The 23714-nt window shown below is 44.0% G+C and overlaps 3 protein-coding genes across 3 annotated transcripts in view; 1 reads left to right on the top strand and 2 right to left on the bottom strand.

The window, feature by feature from the left end:
* The window catches only part of LOC310756746 (uncharacterized protein), a 1375527-nt gene that overhangs the window by 367328 nt on the left and 984485 nt on the right, over window positions 1–23714 (top strand). The window lies entirely within an intron of this gene.
* On the bottom strand, window positions 2427–7641 carry LOC310756821 (uncharacterized protein). Its single transcript, XM_083601644.1, has 4 exons — window positions 7395–7641; window positions 5470–5553; window positions 4403–4519; window positions 2427–4133 (listed from the first exon to the last, which is right to left on the bottom strand). Exons 2-4 carry the CDS (start codon window positions 5501–5503, stop codon window positions 2698–2700), a joined length of 1587 nt encoding a protein of 528 aa, XP_083457770.1. The 5' UTR covers window positions 5504–5553; window positions 7395–7641; the 3' UTR covers window positions 2427–2697.
* LOC310758185 (uncharacterized protein) lies at window positions 10209–23105 on the bottom strand (the record flags this gene model as incomplete). Its single annotated transcript, XM_083604113.1, has 5 exons — window positions 10209–13165; window positions 20089–20205; window positions 21680–21776; window positions 22495–22609; window positions 23044–23105. The coding sequence occupies 5 exons, from the start codon at window positions 23103–23105 to the stop codon at window positions 11388–11390; spliced, it is 2169 nt and encodes a 722-aa protein (XP_083460239.1). The 3' UTR covers window positions 10209–11387.

Raw genomic sequence — 23714 nt, 5'->3', positions numbered from 1 at the left:
TCAAATTTACTTTCACGCTATATTCCAGCAGCTGAGGGGTTACAGGACTGGTCGCTATAGTTATTAAGTAGCCAAAAAGGAACTGGTGCCGCTCAGCGGGGCTTTACGTTCCTCGCTGTATTTTAGTTCACTGTGTTCAAACTTCCAAGACGTCTGTAACAAAGTTCTCCCTTCTGCCTCTTTATATTTCGCCTTTCAGTGCCACTTGCAGTAAGCTCTTGCAGCCTTTAAATGCATATATATTTGTCCTCCCCAACCGCTGAGTTCAATTGATTATTTGCAACTGTATCCCTCCGCAAAAGAAACAAGGTATGCGGGGGGGGGGGGGATAAAATATACATTCAAGCAGGCATCTTCTTTGCTACTTTGTGTTTAGTAATTTGTTAGCCTTAGCAAAGTTGCCGCGGCGTTCTGTACTCACTCAGTCAGGCCGGTAAGCAGCTACTTCCCTTTTTTATATATCTGCGATTCTGTAGCCCGCGCCATTTTCTGCTCTCAACCGGATGAATTCCTTGCCGAATCTTAAAACATCCAGGATTCTCCTCGCTTAGGTTCCAATTTTTTAGGATGTTTTAAATCATAGCACGCAGGAAAATCCATTTTTATCTTGAGGAGGTTCGTTGCCTTTCTCAGCAGAAGCTAGAGGCATCACAACACGGAGTAGGTGCTCTCCCATTTTGCGCTCGCGGTCCCGTCCCGAGTTTCTTCCATAAAAAAAACCCGAAAAGACGGCAAAAAACCGCTCCCACGCTGCCGGGAAGCCTAGCCCCCAGGGGTCTCCCCCCTGGGATTTTTGGGGGGCGCAGTGCCTTTGCGACTCCCCCAAGCCTCCGTGTTGTTCAGAAAGCCCTTTACAGGGGCTCTCTGCGCTTCCTCGCTGTCCGCGACCCAAACCGGAAGTCCAAGAAGCTCTTATTAATTTAAGCAAAGAGAAGGCAAATAATCAGTCTAACTTTTTTTAAAAAAAAATTAACTGAAAGTTGAAAAAGTACAAAATTATACGTGAACTAAACATGGTAATATGTAAATAAGAGAGAGAAAGAGAAATAGAAACCGTGTAAGAGGGGGAAATAAAGGGGGGGGGGGAGATGGAAACCCCAAACTGTATATTTTACAAGGTTGTTATTGTACTTCACCAGACCTTAACCTATTACAGTAGTTGTAAAAATGGATCCAAAATATCATTGAACTTGTCCATGGCAAGTCTGCATTTATATGCAAGTTGTTTATATGTTGTGAGTTTGTAGAAGTCTCCAATCCATTCGTAGAAGGGAGCCGTATTTTTATTTTTCCAATTCAGCAGTATCAGTCCTTTTGCTGCAGTCAGGGCTCGGAAAGTCCACTCCTGTAGTCCTTTTGTAAGGTTCCATGTGCTGGGTATATAATTCAAGAGGATATTTTGCTCAGTAAATGTAAGGTTCTTCCATACAGTTCTGTTGATAGTTTCAGTTATAGGACAATGAAAAAACTTATGTTTTAGAGAAGCATTATCCCTAGTACATCTCCAACAGTTAGATACCCAAGATAGCTCAATTTAAAACAAAGGTAATGGGGTCCAGTATATTCTAAATATTATTCTAGCAGGCTAACATCTATGTTCCACACTCACTAATGAGCGACACTTAAGATACAAGATTAAAAGGATATTATGGAGATAACTGCAAAAGCGAATTTCAAGGTTCATCTCATTTGGTGCAAAGACCCCGGGAGCAGGAAATCCTTCCCTTCCCTCAATAGGGCCAACACTGATGTTCTCCGGCAGAACTCGAACGAGGGACTCAGAGAGTGCTGTCGCTGAGCTCTTATATAGAGGCTTTTAAACATGATCCAATAGCAGGAGGGCTCTTTAAGTTCTGTTGCCATTCTCCCTTATCTCTGCAGTTGGCACAGAGCAAAGTTACTCTCTCTTTTCCTAGAGGTGAGCCAAAGTCTATATCTAATTGCCAGTTCCATGGCTTCGTCAAGACAGGCCTGTCCGCTAGTTGACGCCTTATCAGGCCAGCTGTCTAGACCTCTGGTTGATGCCATGTTCTCATTATATAGAAATATATAGAAATACTTTATTGTCACTGTACCACTTGTTTTCATTGAGATTAAATGAACCTCCCTCCCCCCACAATCTCTCAGTCCTTGTTACATATATTATACAGATAAATTCATGGGGAAGCCCTCGTTATATGTATAGATAGATTTAAAAGGATTTAAAGCTACCATTACATCGAGATCAGGAGACACCACCTTCTAAAAATTTTCCGGCAATACACATACTCAGAGCGTTGGTGTGGTTTCTCTCCTGTGTGGACTCCCTGATGCAGCACCAGCCTGCCCCTTCCAGGCCAAATATTTCCCGCACTCGAAACATTAATGGGTTTCCCTTTTTAGTGGATTCTCTGGTGCCTTTGAAGGTCCAAATGAGCAGCAAATCATTTCCCACACTCCAGACACTTGCAATTTATTTCCTTCGTGGAGACTCCAGTGTTGATAAAAGATTCATTTCTTTACAAAGCATTCCCCGCACTCCCAACATTTATATGCTTTCTATTCCATATGGAGTCTCTGGTGTTTTCGAAGGCTTCCACTCTGTGAAAACCATTTCCCACACTCTACACATTGGTAAGGCCTCTCTCCTGTGTGGACTTTCTGGTGTTTGCGAACATGTGATGATGGAGAAAAACATTTCCCCCACTCCATTCATTATTAGGGTTTCCCTCCTGTGTGGGTTCTCTGATGTTTCACAAGGTTGTCTTTCCTTGAAAAACATTTCCCACACTCCAAGCACTTGTAAGGTTTCTCTCCTGTGTGGATCTTCTGGTGCCCCCTAAGGCTTTGTGCTAAAGTAAATGACATTCCACAGTCTAAACATTTATATGGCTTTTCTCCTGTGTGGATTCTTTTATGAGAAATAAGATGTGATGAAGTGGAAAAACATTTCCCACACTCTCCACATTCATATGGTCTCACTCCTGTGTGGATTCTCTGGTGTACATGAAGGTGTGATTTGTTGGCAAAACATTTTCCACACTCCACACATTTGTAGGGTTTCTGCCAAGTGTGGATTTTTTCATGCTGCTTGAGGTGTTGTTTCTGGGAAAAGCATTTTTCACACTCCGTGCATTTGTAGGGTTTCTCTCCCGTATGGATTCTCTGGTGGATTGCAAGATGTGATGGTACAAGAAAACTTTTCCCACACTCTGCACATTTATGAGGCCTCTCCCCAGTGTGCACAGTCTGATGCCTCAGAAGTTCACCTTTCTCATGAAAACATTTCCCACACTCTCTACATTCATAGGGTTTCTCTCCTGTGTGGATTCTCTGGTGTCGCCTGAGACTTACATTTGTGGGGAAACATTTGCCACACTCCAGACACTTATGGGGCCTTTCTCCTGTGTGGGTTTTCTGATGGGTTACAAGGCCGGAACGGGAAGTAAACTTTTTCCCACATTCAAAGCATTTATACCGTTTCTCCCCTGTGTGAACCAACCGATGGCTCCAAAGTTGTGCATTTTGAGGAAAACATTTCCCACACTCCCAGCATTCATAGGGCTTCTCTCCTGTGTGGAGCCTCCGATGGACCACAAGGCCTGATTTGTGAGCAAATGATTTTCCACACTCTGGGCATTCATAGGGTTTTTCTCCAGTGTGGGTTCGCTGATGGGTAACAAGTTCTGACCTAACAGAAAAGCATAACCCACACACACTGCATTTGTGGGGCTTCTCTCCTGTGTGGACTTTATGGTGTCCATGAAGCTGTGATCTCTTGGGGAACCTGATCCTACTCTTGCCATATTTGTGGGGTTTCTCTCCTGTGTGGCCTCTTTCATGTTTCACAAAATCTGAGAGTTGGGAAAAACCTTCCCCACACTCCAAGCAGCGATATGACTTATCTCCTCCTGCGTGGACGTTCCGGTGGATCAGAACGATGGGCTGATGAGCAAGAACCTTCCTGAACTCCAAAGACATAGGGGTTTCCAAATGGCTCACAAGCTCTGAACTCTGACCAAAACATTCCCCACTCTCAGAGCTTTCCTGGATCTTCTCCCCTGTGTGGATTCTCTGGTGTCTAGCAAGAGCCAATCTGAAGGCAAAGCATTGGCCACTCTCTGGACAGAAGTGTTTCCTCCTTGAAATACCTGCTGAGAGAGTGAAGAAAGTGGAATCAGGGTTTGAAGATGGCAGAGAAGTAGCTTCAGAATCCAGACTGAAATCATTGGATCAGATGATGCGTGAGAGACGGAGGTCGTACCACTTCTCCCCCTCCCCCCGCCCACAACCCCCACTGCATAAGGTATAACCAGTGAAAGCGCCTTTTAAAATGAAGTAACAAAGAACATTTTTCTTGCCCATTCTCAGCAAGAGAGGGGAAACTCTGAACGGACTTGGCATCCCACCCAGACGGCCTCACCTGAGCTGGTGTCCAAAACGGCAGCACCTGTTCCGTCTGAGATCTGATATTGTGGCGTCCTGGGCTCTTCCGCTTGCTCTGCGCTGGCGACAAGGCTCGTCTTGCGAAGCGGCAGTGCTATGCGGGAAAGAAGTGAGAAGAAGGAAGAAGAAGAAGAAGAAGTGAGGAAGCATTCGGCCTTATGGTCCAAACTATCCCCAACGACCGCCCATCTCAAACATTTATGGGGATGGAGAACCCGTAACTAAACAATACCTTGGGTTAGGGGGCTGGGTGTTTGTAGGGGGCAAGGTGCTCCTTTGCTCTGTGCCAGAAGGAGAAGGGAGGACGGCTGAAGATGGCTGCGGGGTGGAGGGTCAGGACTGCACTGCCAGGAGGGAAGGGGTCTTGGTTGGCACTTCCAGACTGCTGCTGTTACGCTGGTGGGAGTCCCTCACATGCCAGCAAACCCATTTTGCACAGCTAGAGTGCAGCGCAGTGGTTAAAGTGCCCGACTAGAACCTGGGAGACTAATACTTTTTGATTTGAACCCCACCCATCTGACGGGGTCACCCCACCCACTCTGGGCAGCTTCCAGCACATATAAAAACATAATCAAATGTCCAACATTAAAAACTTCCTGACACAGGGCTCCTAAAGGTTATATAGTTATTTATTTCCTTGATATATGAAGGGAGGGTGTTTCACAGGAGGGCGCCACTACAAAGAAGGCGCCTGCCTGGTTCCCTATCGCTTCACTTCTCATGTTGAGGGAACCGGCAGAAGCCCCTCAGAGCTGGACCTCAGTGTCCTGGCTAAATGATGGGATGTAGATGCTTCTTAGTATATGGGGCCAAGGCCATTTAGGGCTTGTTGTGGGGATTAAATGAGGGGGAGACCCGTGTGCCCCACATTGAGCTCCTTGGAGTGGAAAGGTTGGGATTAAAATGGATGGCATTAAGAATAAAGTACATTTGCAGCTCTTGTGGAACAAATCTGCTCCCCACCTTCCCCTCCACCCCAAAAGAAGAGTGACAAGAAAATGTCCCGGAAGGACTGCTTCAGACTCAAGGAAGGAGGCTCCTTACCCAAAGAGCCCACGTCCCCCTCATTCTCCAGCATGGCCTCCCTTGCTCTTCGGCCAACGTCCAGCAGGGAGGGCCCTTTCGACCCTGGAGAAATAAACAGCCCCGTAATCAAAGGTTGGCAGTCTCTGTAATGACAAAACGCCCTCAGCAAAAACTGCAGCACCTCAGGAACGCCTTTGGTGGCAAGAGCAGAGTGGGAATCTCGGTCTTCCCCATAGATCGTTCCAACTACATTCTATTACTATTATTATTATTATTATTATTATTATTATTATTATTATTATTATTATTGATATTCTTGTGTTACCAAAAAAGTACATAAGTTGTCTCCGTTTTCAAATCATAAAAGTCCTGTCTTTGGATCCTTTGTATTCAATGTTTAATGCTCTGTACTGGACTTTTGCCACTAATGTCGTGACACGTTAGTGTGTCAGCTGCAGTGTGTAGGTGTGGCGTTTAAACACTCCCCACGTTCCTACCGGGGCTGGAAAGGGGTTAGTTTAACCTCTGGTTTGCTAGGGAAGCCGAATTACTGCGTCACAAAATGATGCAAGTCTAAAAAGTGTGGGAGTGAAAGAGGATAGCAGACTTTCATTCTTTTACATTCTTTTTTAATAAAAAAAGATAAAGGACCCGTGGATGGTTAAGTCAAGAATGGATATAAGTAACGTTGCAGCTTTGTAAGGGAATAGAAAAACACCATGGCAGGGTGGATGGGAAGTCAACCGATATGAGAGAGTAGTTACAATTGTATTTTAAAAGAATATGCAATATTTAAAAATTAAATAAATAATTAAGTCAAAAAAATATAAAAAAGAGATTGGAGAGCAGCCTTAGCTCAATTGACAGAGCAAATACCCCCAAGTCCAATTCGTGATCTATCTAAGAGAGGCTGGGAAAAGACCCCCGTCTAATACCAAGAAGCACTGCTAGTCCAGAGTGGCAATGTGGTGTAGTGGTTAGAGTTCTGTGCTCGGGGTTCAAATCCCCACCTGGCCATGAAGCCCACTGGGTGATCTTGGGCCGGTCACCGTCTCTCAGTCTGGCCTCCCTCACAGGGTTGTTGTGGGGAAGAAATGGAGAGATGGGGAACATGCAAACTACCTTGAGCTCCTTCCAGGATGGGTGGGGTATGAATGCAAGGAAGTAGAATACACACAACCCATGGGATACATTCCAGCCGCACAGAAACCAGAGGTCTATTTACATGCACACACAACTCCAGCCAAGCAGGTCAGAGGAATAATTGATGGCATATTCTAGCCAGGCAAAAGCACCCGACTTAGAGCAGGGCTGAAGCAGCCTAGGGAGATGGGGCTGGCATGGGGGGGGGGAATGAGGAGTCCAGCTAGACCCCCGTTTGGCCCCAGGGTCTGAGATTTCCACACACCCCATCCCCATGATATACAGGACATTTGGGAACACTTTAAAATATTCAGGGGGGTACTCCAATTGCAACCTTTTTGCATTTCTAAAAAAGGGATGGTAATGTTATCTGATTTTTCTTAATGTCCAGATTTTTTAATTCAAAATATGCACAATCTACCACCAAGCTTTCATTTCATTTCATTTTTTGTCAGTTATTTTTATAGGCTTTATACAAATTAATACCATTTGGCACTCCATTCTTGGCGCATATTTATCATCTACTAGTACTACGTTTCATATTCATATTTATCTCTGGTTACCATTGCCTTTTACATAATTTTACACTTTATCATTTCATTTCAAAGCTTTCCATGAGGAATAAACAAGTGAAAGAGATCCCTTCTTCTGCTCTCGAGAATCTCCCCTTCCTCCTCTTTCACCCCGATGCAACGTGCAAACTTATCCGTGCAATGGGAAAAGCCAAAATGGCTCATCTTTCCCGCCGCCCTTTCCTGCCCCGCCCCCTCACCGGCATTCACGTGTTGCAGGGTTCAGACGGTCCCCTCTCACCCGCGTAGAGCTGCTTCCGAAGGGCGCCTCTGCCAGCAAAGACTCCTTCCTGCTCCCACCTTCAGCCTCCCCTGCAAAACCTCTTTGCACCCCAGAGATCGCGATGGCCGGACGCCTCCTGCAAAAGACCCTCACAAATGGGGGCTGGCCAGAGGAAACAGGCACCTCTTGAGACGTCCTGCCCCTTCGCTTCTTCCCTTTTCCCAGACGCAAAGGATTTTGGGATTTGTAGTCTGTTCCTCTGTGATGGGGGGAAAAAGTGCCTTTGGGGCGGCTCTGGGGAAGGGTGCTCCTTTATTTTTATTTTCCCTTTCTATTTACTCACCTACTTGCACACCTCTCTGTACTGCCTAACACGTCACAGTGGTGCCCGGCAAAAAGAATGAGAAGATGAAACCAACTTGCTTGTCCACGCGGTTGGATTCTAGAGTTGGAAGGGACCCCGAGGTCATCCAGTCCAACCCCCGGCAACGCAGCACTCTTGTCTCACGTGGGACTCAAACCCGTGACCCTAAGATTAAGAATCCCCATCTAAACCTAAAGTATTGATCAGGGAGCGACCTGTGGCTGCTGGCGGCCTCTCAAGCTGCCCCACCTCACAGGGTTGTTGTGATGGTAGCTGTGGAAGTGGAGAGCAGCAGAGGCCGCCCTGAGCCCATTGGATACTGTAGCAGGAACCCCCCCACCCCAATCAGTCTGTTTGTACAAACTTCACACACACACACACACTACATACGCCACATTTCTGTTATAAATTCATAGAAAATCAACCATACATCGGATTTGCACTGTTCCATTTTATTTTACTCCATATGACAAGAACTATCAAAGGGGGGTGCCTTGGTCCTGGTCAGCCATAATCCCTTCACCGTCTCAGCACATCCACAGGAGCCCTGCCCAGTTGCTATGCCAACCCTGATGGTCCCAGACAGAAGACAATCAAGATCACAAAGAAGTTGCATATGGGAGTGGATTCAGCATGGACTGAAACAAAGGACAATGATCAGATCTTCCCTCTGGGGGCAGGAAACTGCAAACTCCCCTTTGTCTCCTGAAAGTGACTCATGGGGAGGGGGGAAAGGAGGAACCAGCCAGGTGACAAGACACTCAGGTTACCACCAACTCCTCCCACAACCCCTCCTTTCTGTAATGTATGCATGATGTTTCTGGGGGTGGGCTTGACCTAGAGGAGGGGAATTTCAAAAAGTTTTTATAAGACCTTGCACACTATTTTTCTGGGTCTTTCCTCTCACCTGCAGGTGAGGGGAGCACCCTGTCGCGACAGTCTTTCTTCAATAAAGACCAAGCCTACAGGCTGCTGATTTGCTTCAATTTACTCTGGTTGGTGTCTTTACTTTTTGCCCAAGGGAGCCCTCAAATTTTTCCGGTAACAGGGAAAAGGCGGGAGAGGAGAAATGCAGCTGGGCTGGTGCAGGCGGGTCCTGCCTTCCGGCTAAGGCTCGCCCAAGACAGTTCTAGGAGCGGGGACAGAAATAAGGATTTTGGAATATGCAATCCCCTCTCAGTTTGCAGGAGGCGAAAGAGGGAGATGCTGGGCAACCTCCCTCACTTCCAGTGTAAAACTGCCTTAAGCCCCATCAAGGTTGTCAGGAGAATTTGGCAGTTTTCAAAACCAAGGAGATCTTATTCGTTTGTTTCCTGAAAGTTGTCCTCCACTGGACCATTCAAGAAACTAACCTCAAAGCAGAATGGGGAAAATATCAGTAAAAGGAATACCATCAGCAAAATGGAAAAAATACATTTACTTTATGATGCTTTGAAATTCAAACTTCAATGTACTTAGTATGTTAGTAGTCTTACTCTTTAGTTTTTTCTCCCCTTCCTTTAATTTTTTGTTTTGTTTTTCTTACTTATCTTGCATAAAGTGAGATTGCATCAGGCTGAATTCACTGAGAGTGTTTTTCTGACTTTGAGTTTTTTGTATGCAGTGCTTTGATTTTCAATAAATGAAATTTTTAAAAGGGGGGAGGAAGTAGGATTTTTCACATTCCAAAGATTTTTGGGAGGGTTTTTGTCCTGCTTGTTTCAGAGATGAGGAGTGAAGGGAATATTTTGTTCATGGCTTAAAACATTTTTGAATTCCCAAGCTCAATGTACTCTTTGGTGGTGACGATGGAACAGGACGAAGCTTTTATTAATTTAAGCAAAGAGAAAGCAAATAAGCAGTCTAACTTTCTTAAAAAAACAATCTTTATTGAAAGTTGAAAAAGTACAAAATTATACGTGCACTAAACATGGTGAGACATAAATAAGAGAAAAAGAGAAACAGAAACCAAGTAAGAGGGGGAAATAAAGGGGAGATAGGTGGAAACCCCAATCTGTATATTTTAGAAGGTTGTTATTGTACTTCACCAGACCTTAACCTATTACATTACAGTATTTGTAAAAATGGATCCAAAATGTCATTGAACTTGTCCATGGCAAGTCTGCATTTATATGCAAGTCATTTATATGTTGCGAGTTTGTATAACTTTCCAATCCAATCGTAGAAGTGAGCCGCATTTTTATTTTTCCAATTCATCAGTATCAGTCCTTTTGCTGCGGTCAGGGGATGGAGAGTCCACTCGTATAGTCCTTTTGTAAGGTTCCATGTGCTGGGTATATACCGTATTTTTCGCTCTATAACACGCACCCGACCATAACACGCACGTAGTTTTTAGAGGAGGAAAATCCGTAGGCATGTCACCCGTAGGCATTCCCTCCATAACACGCACAGACATTTCCCCTTACTTTCTAGGAGGAAAAAAGTGAGTGTTATGGTGCAAAAAATACGGTAATTCAAGAGGATATTTTTCTCAGTAAATGTAAGGTTGTTCCGTACAGTTCTGTTCATAGTTTCAGTTATAGGGCCATGAAAAAACATATGTTTTAGAGAAGCATTATCCCTAGTGCATCTCCAACAGTTAAGATACCTGAGATAGCCCTTTTTAAAACAAACGTAATGGGGTCCAGTATATTCTAAATATTATTCTAGCAGTCTAACATCTATGTTCCATACTCAGTAATGAGGGACACTTAGGATACAAGATCAAAAGGATATAATGGAGATAACTGCAAAAGCGAAGTTCACGGTTCATCTCATTTGCAGCAGAGACCCTGGGAGCAGGAGATCCTTCCCTTCCCTCTATAGGGCCAACGTTGACATTCACCAGCAGAACTCGAACGAGGGACTTAGAGAGCTGCTGTCGCTGAGCCCTTATATGGAGGATTTTAAACACGATCTAATAGCAGGAGGGCTCTTTAAGTTCTGTTGCCATCCTTCCTTATCTCCTCCGTTGGCACAGAGCAAAGTTACTCCCTCTGTTCACAGCGGTGAGCCAAAGTCTATGTCTAATTGCCAATTCCATGGCTGGGTCAAGACAGGTCTGTCCGCTAGTTGACTCCTTATCAGGCCAGCTGTCTAGACCTCTGGTTGATGCCAAGTCCTCATCATACAGATAAATTCATGGGAAAGTCCTCATTATATGTACAGATAGAGTTAAAAGGATTTAAAGCTACCATTACATTGAGATTAGGAGACACCGCTTTCTGAAATTATCTGGCAATACACATACTCAAAAGTACATTTGTGGTTTCTCTCCTGTGTGGACTCCCTGATGCAGCCCCAGCCTGCCCCTTCCAGGCAAAACATTTCCCACACTCGAAACATTAATGGGTTTCCTTTTATTGTGGATTCTCTGGTGCCTTTGAAGGTCCGAATGAGCAGCAAATCATTTCCCCCACTCCTGACACTTGCAATGAATTTCCTTTGTGGAGTCACCAATGTTGATAAAGATTCATTTCTTTACAAAGCATATTCCACACTCCTAATGTCTGTCCGTCCTCCTTTTGGGATGGACACTCTGGTGTGCCATGAGGGCTGACCACTGATCAAAATATTCCCCACACTCCCAACATTTATATGCTCTTTATTCCACATGGAGTCTTTGAAGGTTACCACCTTCAACATTTCCCCCACTCTACACGTTGGCTAGCTCTTCTCCTGTGTGGACTTTGTGGTGTTTGTGAAGATGTTGTGACCGAGAAAAACATTTCCCACACTCCAGGCACCTGTAAGGTTTCTCTCCTGTGTGGATCCTCTGATGGATCACAAGGCGTGACTTCCGAGGAAATGATTTCTCACACTCCAAGCATTTATAGGGTTTCTCTCCTGTGTGGGTTCTCTGATGGATCACAAGGTGTGACTTCCGAGGAAATGATTTCTCACACTCCAAGCATTTATAGGGTTTCTCTCCTGTGTGGGTTCTCTGATGAATCACAAGGGGTGACTTCTGAGAAAATGATTTCTCACACTCCAAGCATTTATAGGGTTTCTCTCCTGTGTGGGTTCTCTGATGTTTCACAAGGGTGTCTTTCCTTGAAAAACATTTCCCACACTCCAAGCATTTGTGGGGTTTCTCTCCTGTGTGGGTTCTCTGGTGATCCGTAAGGCTTTTTGATAAAGTAAATGACATTCCACAGTCTAAACATTTATATGGTTTCTCTCCTGTGTGGACTCTCTTATGCATAATAAAAGCTGATGTAGTAGAAAAACGTTTTCCACATTCTCCACACTCATATGGCCTCAATCCTGTGTGTATCCTGTCATGTATACGAAGGTCTGATAGGCCAGCAAAGCATTTTCCACATTTCATGCATTTGTAGGGTTTCTCTCCCGTATGGACCTTCTGATGTCTGCAGAGGTGTTGTTTCTGGGAAAACCATCTCCCACACTCCACACATTCAAATGGTTTCTCTCCCGTATGGATTCTCCGGTGGATTACAAGTTCTGATGCTGAAATACAGCTTTTCCCACACTCCGCACATTTATGAGGCCTCTCCCCGGTGTGCACAGTCTGATGTCTCAGAAGTTCAGCTTTCTCATGAAAACATTTGCCACACTCTCTACATTCATAGGGTTTCTCTCCTGTGTGGATTCTCTGGTGTCGCCTGAGACTTACATTTGTGGGGAAACATTTGCCACACTCCAGACACTTATGGGGCCTTTCTCCTGTGTGGGTTCTCTGATGTGTTACAAGGTTGGAACGGGAAGTAAACTTTTTTTCACATTCAAAGCATTTATACCGCTTCTCCCCTGTGTGAACCAACCGATGGCTCCAAAGCTGTGCGTTTTGAGAAAAACATTTCCCGCACTCCCAGCATTCATAGGGCCTTTCTCCTGTGTGGAGCCTCTGATGGATCACAAGGCCTGACTTTTGAGCAAATGATTTCCCACACTCCAAGCATTTGTAGGGTTTTTCTCCAGTGTGGGTTCGCTGATGGGTAACAAGTTTTGACCCAACAGAAAAGCATAACCCACACACACTGCATTTGTGCGGCTTCTCTCCTGTGTGGACTTTATGGGGTCCATGAAGCTGTGATCTCTTGGGGAACCCGATCCTACTCTCGGCGTATTTGCGGGGTTTCTCTCCTGTGTGGCCTCTTTCATGTTTCACAAAATCAGAGAGTTGGGAAAAACCTTCTCCACACTCCAAGCAGCGATATGACTTATCTCCTCCTGCATGGACGTTCCGGTGGATCAGAACGATGGGCTGATGAGCAAGAACCTCCACAAAATCCAAAGACTTAGGGGTTTCCGAATCGCTGGCAAGCTCTGAACTCTGACCAAAACATTCCCCGCTCTCAGAGCTTTCCTGGTTCTTCTCCCCTGTGTGGATTCTCTGGTGTCTAGCAAGAGCCAATCTGAAGGCAAAGCATTGGCCACACTCTGGGCAGAAGTGTTTCCTCCTCAAGTTTCCTGCTGAGAGAGTGAAGAAAGCGGAATTGGGGTTTGAGGATGGCAGAGAAGTAGCCTAAGGTTACCAGACGTCCCCGTTTCCCAGGGACAGTCCTCAGATTTACAAGTCAGTCCCCTGAAAAAATCCAGCTATTTAGTAGGAAGTTGAAAAGTGTCCCTGGATTGACTTCCGGTCGGTGCCAGCGTTTAATGGCGGTCTCCCGCTGAGCTCCGCGAGTTCGGGTCTGACCGCTACGGCGAAGCGGGGACCCTTAAAATCACAGGCGCGGAAGCCTGTGAGCAAGGAGACTCGGTGGGCACCTTAAGCGCCCCCCTTTACTGCGAAGGAGCCTTTTTAAAGGCTCCGGAGCAGCATCGGGTGAGAGCGCGGTGCTGAGAGTCGCTACCCAGCCCGTGGAGTGAAGCCGCGTCGCCATAGACGGAGAGCGCCGATTCCTTCCTGGCATTTGGATTTACAAAATACCTGTGAGTAGGATTGGAAAGCTTTTGGGATTTAAAGCAAAAATTTTGAAAATTTGGCCGAAAACGGGAAAGGGTAAAAATAAGGAAGTCTGCCTTTCCCGGACTGCATGACAGCTAAAGCAACGAAATACAAAGCTGCAATTTGACGGAAGATAACCTTAAAACCTATTTAACCCAGACATTGAACTTGAGCCTCCCCCCTTAGCAGCAGGAGCGGGGGGGAAGAATTTGAACTTGTACTACCTGTTTGAAAGAGGTTAAAAGGAACTTTCTGCCGTTTTAAACCCTTGGGAAGGACTGCCCTAAAAGGAGAGTAAGTCACCGGGATTGGAAACTGTCATTTGAAACTAGCTACAAAGTTGGTGTTTTGCTTGCTTGATATAAAGTTGGGACTTTATTTGCTATTATTAGGAACTCTGTTGAAGATACAAACTGACAGCCTTTTAGTGGAAATTTACTGGAAGATTTGTAGCCATTTTTCTCTTTGCTTCTTTGTACTCTGAACTGTGAGCTACTCCCTCTAGAGGGTTGTGGGGAAATAGCTATAAAGACAAGTTTGTAAAAAGTAAGTCAGTGGAGTTTTCCATCTGGAAATAATTCCTGTGGGAACGACCTTGGGACATGAGTGGCCAAGAAGAAGAGATAAAAACAAGAGCTAAAACTAAAATTGCACAAAAGAAAAGGGGTTCCATATCAGGCTCAGTCCCTGCAGGTGCAGATGGGCAGGAAAAAGTGACTTCATTACCTATGGATCCAGTGACACAAGCATTAATAAAGATAAATGAGGCCTTGGAAGCCTTGACTAAGCAAGGTACAGAAAATTCTAAGCAGTTGACAGAGTTATCAACGAAGTTAGATTTAAATACCAAAAGTGTTACATCCAATACAGAGACTATAAATAAATTAATTGAAGAAAATGTTACAATTCGTAAGACTGCTGAAGAGGCAAAAACCATTGCGGAATCTACACAGGAAAAGTTAGTACCAGTTTGTAAAAAGCTGGAGGAGCATGAAGCGGCCCTGTCTCTACTGGAACTTCAGAGAAAGGAGAGGAATCTGAGATTGAGATTGGTACCAGAAAGTGAACAGGACAATTTGGCAGATTTCCTTACAAAAGAATTTTCGGAATTTTGGCAAGTAAATTTGAAAGAGGAGGAATTTAAGATAGTTACTGCTTTTAGACTGGGCAGAAGACAAAATAGAAAGAAGCCAAGGGATTGCCTGATAACTTTGAGATCTAAGGAGGAGAGAGATAAAATACTAAGCTTACAGTTTCAAAGATCTCTGGAGATTGAAGATTCTTTTGTGCAGATTTATAAAGACATTCCCAAATACATCTTGGAAGTGAGAGCCTATTACAAGGACTTGACCACTTTGTTGAAGAAGAACAATATATTATTTAGATGGGAGTTTCCACAAGGCTTGTCTTTTAACTACAAAGGGAAATAAATTAAAATAAAAACAGTGCAAGACAAAGAACAATTTCTGGAAAGAAACGAGGAGGACCTCGTGAAGGAAGTGGTGGACCTGACTACTGAGGCAAAGGACGCAACAGACATTTCGAACTTGACATTTGGACTTAAAACTCCGACAAAGGAAGAACAACTGCTTGGGGCAGTTGGAGGAGCAACTAAGTAAATAATAAGATGGCTTTACAATTTTTAAGTTGGAATTGTAATGGACTGAACCTTCCCAGAAAAAGACGTGAGGTTTTCCACATTTTAAAAAAGGAACAATTGGACTTGATTTGTCTACAAGAAACTCACGTGACTAGAATACATAGAAAATTACTTGTTAATAAAAGGTTGGGACAGGAATTTATCTCATCAGACAAAGTGAAGAAAAGAGGAGTGGTGATTTATGCAAAGGAAAAATTGGCCCCTAAGTTAATATTTAAAGATGATCAAGAAAGGTATTTGGCAATTGAAATACAAGTCCAAGGAGAAAAATTATTGATAATTGGGATTTATGCTCTGAATGAAGGGAAGTCAGAGTTTTTCAAGAAATTGCATGAGACATTAATGGACTATTTGGATTACAATGTAATTATGATGGGAGATATGAATGGAGTGGTCTCTACAAATATGGACAAAGCACTAAGACAGGTGGTTTCCAAGGATGGGAGACTACCTAAGACTTTCTTCAAAATGACAGACAATATGGACTTGATTGACATTTGGAGAACAAGAAACCCTCTAGAGAGAGAGGGAACTTTCTTCTCAGAAGCAAAAATGACCTGGACTAGAATCGACCAAATTTGGATAACTAGTGGGATGGCACCTAAGATAAAAAAAGTGGAAATCTGCCCAAAGACTTGCTCCGACCATAATGCTGTAAAGATGGAAATGAACATAACAACAGCTGGTTCTTTTAGATTGAGGATGAATGACTCCCTATTTAGAGATGAAGAGGTGTACAGAAAGGCCCAGAAAACTATGAAAGACTATTTTGAGATAAATCTGAAAACAGAGGTGGAGAAAAGAACAATTTGGGACGCAAGTAAAGCCGTTATGCGAGGATTTTTGATACAGCAGAACACTTTAAAAAAGAAGAGACAGAATGAAAAGAAAGATAAGATTTTGGAAAGAATAAAAGAAGGTGAAAAAAAATTGAGATCAAAGCCAAAGTCTCATGAAATTTTAAGAGAAATTAAGTTCTACCAGAGACAGTACATGGAACTGATGAACCAGGAGATAGAATGGAAAATAAAGCAAATGAGACAAAAGACATTTGAATCGGCAGACAAATGCTTCTGGCATGGCAATTGAAGAAAAGACAAAAATTGAATATGGTTACAAGTTTAGAGGTTGAAGGAAAGAATATTTTTAGGCCAAATGAGATTAGAAACTGTTTTCAGAGTTATTTCAGAAGACTTTATGCACAAGGGCCGGTGGATGAAAAAGAGATAGAAGAATTTCTTAAAAAACATGGATTACAAAAAATATCTGAACAAAGTAAAGTGATTTTAAACCAGAAAATAACTGAGCAAGAAATAGAGGGAGCCATTCAAAATATGAAATTGGGAAAATCTCCAGGACCAGACGGCCTGACTTCCAGATACTACAAAGCTTTGAAAGATTGGCTGATACAACCGTTTAAGGAAGTCTGTAATGAAATTTTAGAGGGGAAGAAGGCACCTGAATCGTGGAAAGAAGCATATATTACACTTATACCAAAATCTGAGACTGAAAAGAACCAGATTAAGAACTACCGCCCTATATCATTGCTTAATGTGGATTACAAAATTTTTGCAGACATTTTGGCAAAAAGACTGAAGAGGGTTTTGGTGGGTGAGATTCATAAAGACCAGGCTGGCTTTCTCCCAGGAAGACATTTATCTGACAATGTGAGAAATATAATAGATATTATGGAATTACTCGAAAACAATATTAATACTAAGGCAGTATTAATATTTGTGGACGCGGAGAAAGCTTTTGACAATATCTCTTGGAGTTTTATGAAAAAGAATCTTAAAGGAATGGGGGTAGGCCAAGGTTTTGAGAATGGTATAGGTGCAATTTACTCTGAACAAAAAGCAAAACTAATTGTAAATAACGTGGTTACTGAAGAAATTGCTATTGAAAAAGGGACACGACAGGGGTGCCCAATATCCCCATTACTTTTTATATCTGTTCTGGAGGTGTTATTAAACATGATTAGACGGGACCAGCTGGTTAAAGGGATTCAGGTCGGAGCTAAACAATACAAATTGAGAGCGTTTGCAGATGATCTAGTATTAACTTTACAAGAGCCAGACACTAGTACAAAAAGAGTTTTGGAGATAATACAAGTTTTTGGTCGAGTAGCAGGTTTTAAGTTGAACAAACAAAAAAACAAAGGTATTGGGAAAAAATCTAACAGTTGTGGAAAGAGAGAGGTTTCAGAGTGAAACCGGATTAATGGTAGCAAATAAAGTGAAATATCTGGGGGTTAATTTAACACCTAAGAATGTGAACTTATTTAAAGATAATTATGAGAAATGTTGGACAGAAATCAAGAAAGATTTAGAAATATGGTCAAATTTGAGACTTTCCTTGTTAGGCCGAATTGCTGTTATTAAGATGAATGTTTTGTCAAGAATGCTGTTTTTGTTTCAAACATTGCAGATTGTGGACAAAATGGACTGTTTCAAGAGGTGGCAGAAAAATATATCTAGATTTGTCTGGATTTGTCTTAAATAAAATTTAAGATACTAACTGATGCAAAAGAAAGAGGGGGGTTTGCCCTGCCGGACTTAAAATTGTACTATGAATCAGCGGCTTTTTGCTGGCTGAAAGACTGGCTACTTCTTGAGAACACAGACATTTTGGACTTGGAAGGGTTCAATAACAGGTTTGGTTGGCATGCATATATATGGCATGACAAGCTAAAAACTCACAAAGGTTTCAAAAACCATATTGTTAGGAAAGCATTATACAATGTTTGGATTCGGTATAAAGATCTGTTGGAAAATAAAACCCCTAGGTGGTTGTCACCAATGGAGGCTAAGGAAGTGAAAAAACTTAATATGGAATCTAAATGGCCAAAATATGGGGAAATTATAGAACAAGAAGGTGGAAAAGTGAAACTACAGAGCTATGAGAAATTGAAGTCCAAAGTAAGAGACTGGCTTCATTATTACCAGATAAATGAAGTATTTAAACAGGACAGGAAAATTGGCTTCCAGGTGGAAAAGTCAAAGTTAGAAACAGAATTGTTAGAACCCAATACTAAGAATTTGTCAAGAATGTACAACTTGCTGTTGAAATGGAATACACAGGATGAAACGGTTAAATCAGCTATGATTAAATGGGCACAGGATATTGGACATGACATTATGTTTGCTGACTGGGAACAGTTATGGACCACCAGAATGAAGTTTACGGCATGTAATGCCCTAAGAGAGAATATTATGAAAATGATTTATAGGTGGTACATGACCCCAGTCAAGCTTGCAAAAATCTACCATTTGCCCAATAATAAATGCTGGAAATGTAATGAAACTGAAGGTACTTTCTACCACCTTTGGTGGACGTGCCCAAGGATTAAGGTCTTCTGGGAAATGATTTATAATGAAATTAAGAAGGTGCTCAAGTGTACCTTTCATAAGAAACCAGAGGCTTTTCTCCTGGGCATGGTAGGCCAATTGGTGTCAAAGAAAGATAGGACGTTTTTTATGTATGCTACAACAGCAGCAAAAGTTTTACTAGCAAAGTACTGGAAGACACAAGAACTACCCACGCTGGAAGAGTGGCAGACGAAGGTGATTGACTATATGGGACTGGCGGAGATGACGGGCAGAATCCGTGACCAAGGGAAAGAGACGGTGGAAGAAGACTGGAAGAAATTTAAATTTTATCTTAAAAATTGTTGTAAAATTAGTGAGTGTTAAAATGTTTTGGGTAAAGCATAGCAGATTTGCAGCGATAAATGATTGGATAAGAGAAAAAAAAGGGTTAAAGAAAGGGATTTATAAGTAATTTAGATCAGGGGTTGCTGAAAAATTTTAAAACAGGGATGCAGAAAAGGGAGGCATGGGGAAGTCGTTGAAATTGGGCATAAGAAAAAAAGATTATGAAATTATACATGTTTATATGTTTGTTTGTTTTTGTATTGTTGTTTGTAATGTCTTATAATATATGTTGAAAAACCAATAAAAATTTTATAGGAAAAAAAGAAGTGTCCCTGGATTCATTGGTGGGAAAAATCTGGTAACCTTGAAATAGCCTCAGAATCCAAATTGAAGAAGAAGGAGGAGAAAGAAGATTGAAAGGGACTCTCTTCCCCACTTCTTTCAGCTCTAGGTCCTTTTCGAGGCTCAAGAGAAATTCTACTTGTTCAGGTTTCCACCCAAATCCCTTCAAACAATGATGCCCTCAAAGGTGCCTCCTCTCTCAGTCCAGGGAGGAATGACCCGAATGAGTGGTGCCCACAGAAGATGCTTTAAAGAAAAAACAAAACCCAAATGTGCTCACAGAGCTAGAAAGCTTGGCAGTCGCCATCCTGGCATTTGCCTCTTTGCTCTCATTCCCCACTTTCTTCTTCCTCTCCTTGATCCTCCTAACTTCTGGGCCTGAGGGACTCAGCATAGGGCAGAGCTAGAGGAGGAACAGCAAAGATGGTGGAGGGAGGACAGCGCAGAGGTGTAAAGGGGAAAGCGAAGTTTCTCTCCCTCTTGCATCGTGCAAAAAGGCAGGGCCCCCCTGAAGCTGAAGCTTGGAAAATGCAGGACAGACCAAAGTAGGGATTGTGAGAAGGTCGAGATTCTAAGTTTTCATGTTCTTAAAAATAGTAAATTGAGGAGGAAGGACAGGGGTGGGGAAAGGCAAAACGGTGGCCAGGTCTGTGGGAGAAGCAACTTTAACACAACAGGATCCTTACCAACCCTATGAATGAAGTAACAGAGAAGGTTTTTCTTGCCAATTCTCATCAAGGGAGGAGAAACTCTGAACGGACTCGGCATCCCACCCAAACTGCCTCACCTGAGCTGGTGTCCAAAATGGCAGCCCCTGTTCCGTCTGAGATCTGATATTGTGGCCTCCTGGGCTCTTCCGTTTGCTCTGCGCTGGGGATGAGGCTCGTCTTGGGAAGCGGCAGTGCTATGCGGGAAAGAAGTGAGAAGAAGGAAGAAGAAGAAGAAGAAGTGAGAAGAAGGAAGCGTGAAGGAAGCATTCGGTTTCATGGCCCAAACTATCCCCAGCGGCTGGTCATCCAAAGTTCTCTCAAACATTTATGGGGAAGGAGAACCCATAACTTAACAGTACCTTGCGTTAGGGGGCTGCATGTTTGTGTGGGGCAAGGTGGTCCTTCGCTCTGTGCTGGAAGGAGGAGTGAGTTGGTGGGGTGGGGGGTCAGGACTGCACTGCCAGGACCCCAGGGAGGGGACTTGGTTGGCGCTTCCAGACTGTTGCTGTTACGCTGGTGGGAGTCCCTCACATGCCAGCAAACCTATTTTGCACAGCTAGAGTGCAGCGCAGTGGTTAAAGTGCCAGGCTGGAATCTGGGAGACCAGGGTTCAAATCCCCCTCAGCCATGAAACTCATCAGGAAATATTGGTCCAGTCATTCCCTCTTAGGGCTACCCTACCTCACAGAACTGTTTTTTATTATTATTATTATTATTATTATTATTATTATTATTATTATTATTACAGTGGTACCTCGGGTTACATACACTTCAGGTTACATACGCTTCAAGTTACAGACTCCGCTAACCCAGAAATAGTACCTCAGGTTAAGAACTTTGCTTCAGGATGAGAACAGAAATCATGCAGCAGTGGCGCGGTGGCAGCGGGAGGCCCCATTAGCTAAAGTGATACCTCAGGTTAAGAACAGTTTCAGGTTAAGAACGGACCTCCAGAACAAATTAAGTTCTTAACCCGAGGTACCACTGTATTCTTATTCTTATTATTCCCTGCCCATCCAATATTTTTCATTTTGCACAGAATCCTACCTTACAGCCACACAACAGTCTGAGTTCTCCACACCTATGCTAGATTACTAATAAGAATACTTTATTATTTGTACCCCACCCATCTGAATGGGTTGCCCCAGCCACTCTGGGCAGCTTCCAGCACATATAATAACATAATAAAACATCTAACATTAAAAACTTCCTGATACAGGGCTGCCTTCAGAAGCTTATATAGTTTTTTTAATTCCTTGAAATCTGCTGGGAGGGTGTTTCACAGGGCGGGCGCCACTGCCGAGAAGGCCCTCTGCCTGGTTCCCTGTAATCTCACTTCTCGCAGCGAGGGAATCGCCAGAAGGCCCTTGGAGCTGGACCTCAGTGTCCGGGCAGAACGATGGGGGTGGAGACACTCCTTCAGGTATACAAGGCCATTTGGGGCTTGTTGTGGGGATTAAATGGGGGGGGGGGGAGACCCGTGTGCCCCACATTGCGTTCCTCGGAGGGGGGAAAGTCGGGATCAAAATGGATGGCGTTAAGAATAAAGTACATTTGCAGCTCTGGTGCAACAAACCTGCTCCCCACCTACCCCTCTACCCCAAAAGAAGAGTGAGAAGAAAATGTCCCGGAAGGACTGCTTCAGACTCAAGGAAGGAGGCTCCTTACCCAGAGAGGCCACGTTCCTCTCATTCTCCAGCATGGCCACCCTTGCTCTTCGGCCAACGTCCAGCAGGGAGGGCCCTTCCTCAAAGCTTCGTGGTCTCTGTAATGACAAAATGCCCTCAGCAAAAACTGCACCTCAGGAACGCCTTTGGTGGCAAGCGCAGAGTGGGAATCTCGGTCTTCCCCATAGATCAGGCATGGCCAAACTTGGCCCTCCAGATGTTTTGGGACTATAACTCCCATCATCCCTGACCACTGGTCCTGTTAGCTAGGGATGATAGGAGTTGTAGTCCTAAAACATCTGAAGGGCCAAGTCTGGCCATGCCTGCCATAGATGCTTGCAACGTCATTCTTTGGGTTGCTTTTATTATGATGATTATTCAAGATTTTCTTGGGTTACCAAAAAAGTGCATACATTGTATCCGTTTTCAGATTGTAAAAGTTCTTTTTTCAGATCACTTATATTCAATGCGAGATTTTAATGCTGTATGTCCAAACTGTGTGTCGCGACACGCTAGTATACAGCACTGATGCATCTTTATCATCTACTATTACTATGTTTCATATTGCTAGTTACCTCTGGTAATGTTCCATTTTACAAAATTTTACATTTGACCGTTTCATTTCAAAGAGGAATGAGTGAGTTTTCTTCTGCTCCCCAGAATCTTCCCTTCCATCTCTTTCACCCCGATGCAACGTGCAAACTTATTCGTGCAATGGGAAAAGCCAAAATGGCTTAGTATTTCTCCCGCCGCTCTTTCCTGCCCCGCCCCTCAATGGCACTCACGTGTTGCAGGGTTCAGACGGTGCCCTCTCACCCGTGTACAGCTTCCGAAGGGCGCCTCTGCCAGCAAAGACTCCTTCCTGCTCCCACCTTCAGCCTCCACCGCGAAGCCTCTTTGCACCCCAGCGAGCTCGGTGGCGGGTTCTCTCCTGCAAAACACCCACACAAAATGGAATGTCCTCGTGTCCTTCGCTTCTTCCCTTTTTTTTCAGACCCAAAGGATTCTGGGAGGTGTAGTCTTTTCCTCCCTGGGAGGACAAAATATGCCTTTGGGCTCTGGGAAAGGCTGTTCATGGCCCCTCCTTTCTATTTACTCGCTTACAATCCAGCCTCGCCTGAGCTCTGCTTTCTTCCAATTGAAGTGCAGTGTTTGAGGAAACCCAAATGCTTGTTTGCTGAGCTATTGTACTACCAACCTTAGTTTATGCTTGGGATGGCCTAGTCCTTCGCTTCTTCCCTTTTCCCAGACCCAAAGGATTCTGGGAGGTGTAGTCTGTTCCTCCCTGAGGCAAAAAAAGTGCCTCTGGGCTCTGGGGAAGGGTGCTCACTTATTTTTATTTTTCCTTTCTATTTACTCGCTTACCGGCACACCAGTAAAGCATTGGTGCCCGGCCAAAAGAATGAGAAGGCGAAGCAAATTTGCATGTCAACGTGGCTGGATTCTAGAGTTGGAAGGGACCCCGAGGTCATCCAGTCCAACCCCCGGCAATGCAGCACTCTCTTGCCTCATGTGGGACTCGAACCCATGACCCCGAGATTAAGAGTCTCGTGCCCCCATCTAAACCAAAAGTACTGATCAGGGAGCGACCTGTGGCTGCTGGTGGCCTCTCAAGCTGACCCACTTCACAGGGTTGTTGAGATGGTAGCCACGAAAGCGGAGAGCACCATGGGCCACCACGAGTCTCTTGGAGAAAAGGCGGGGTATTAAAAACGCAAAGAGGCAGCTGGGCTTGTGCTCCAGGTGGAAAGCCCTTCGAAGTCTCGGTTCGCAAGAGAGCATCTCAAGTCCCATCAGTTCAGGGCAAGAGGGAGATGGCAGGCAGCCTCGCTCACTTCCAGTGTAAAATTGGGAATAAACAACTCGCTGACTTTTAGAAGACAACTGAAGACAGCCCTGTTTAGGGAAGTTGTTAATGTTGGACGTTTAATCGTGTTTTTAATATTCTGTTGGGAGCCATCCAGAGTGGCTGGGGAGACGCAGCCAGATGGCGGGGGGGGGGGGATAAATTATTATTACAGTGGAAGCTCAGGTTG

Source organism: Podarcis filfolensis (assembly GCF_964270895.1).
Source record: "Podarcis filfolensis genome assembly, chromosome: 2".
Classification (NCBI taxonomy): domain Eukaryota; kingdom Metazoa; phylum Chordata; class Lepidosauria; order Squamata; family Lacertidae; genus Podarcis; species Podarcis filfolensis.
The sequence above is the reverse complement of the archived record's forward strand: the minus strand, read 5'-3'. Positions and strand labels throughout refer to the sequence as shown.

Bases quoted from the DNA above. Each gene is read 5' to 3' on its own strand.
- LOC310756821 (XM_083601644.1), bottom strand. From the start codon at position 5,503: ATGCTGGAGAATGAGGGGGACGTGGGCTCTTTGG. The intron at 4,520-5,469 runs GTAAGGAGCCTC...TTTCCCGCATAG, and splicing joins GGGGGACGTGGGCTCTTTGG to CACTGCCGCTTCGCAAGACG. The intron at 4,134-4,402 runs GTGAGGCCGTCT...TCACTCTCTCAG, and splicing joins CGTTTTGGACACCAGCTCAG to CAGGTATTTCAAGGAGGAAA.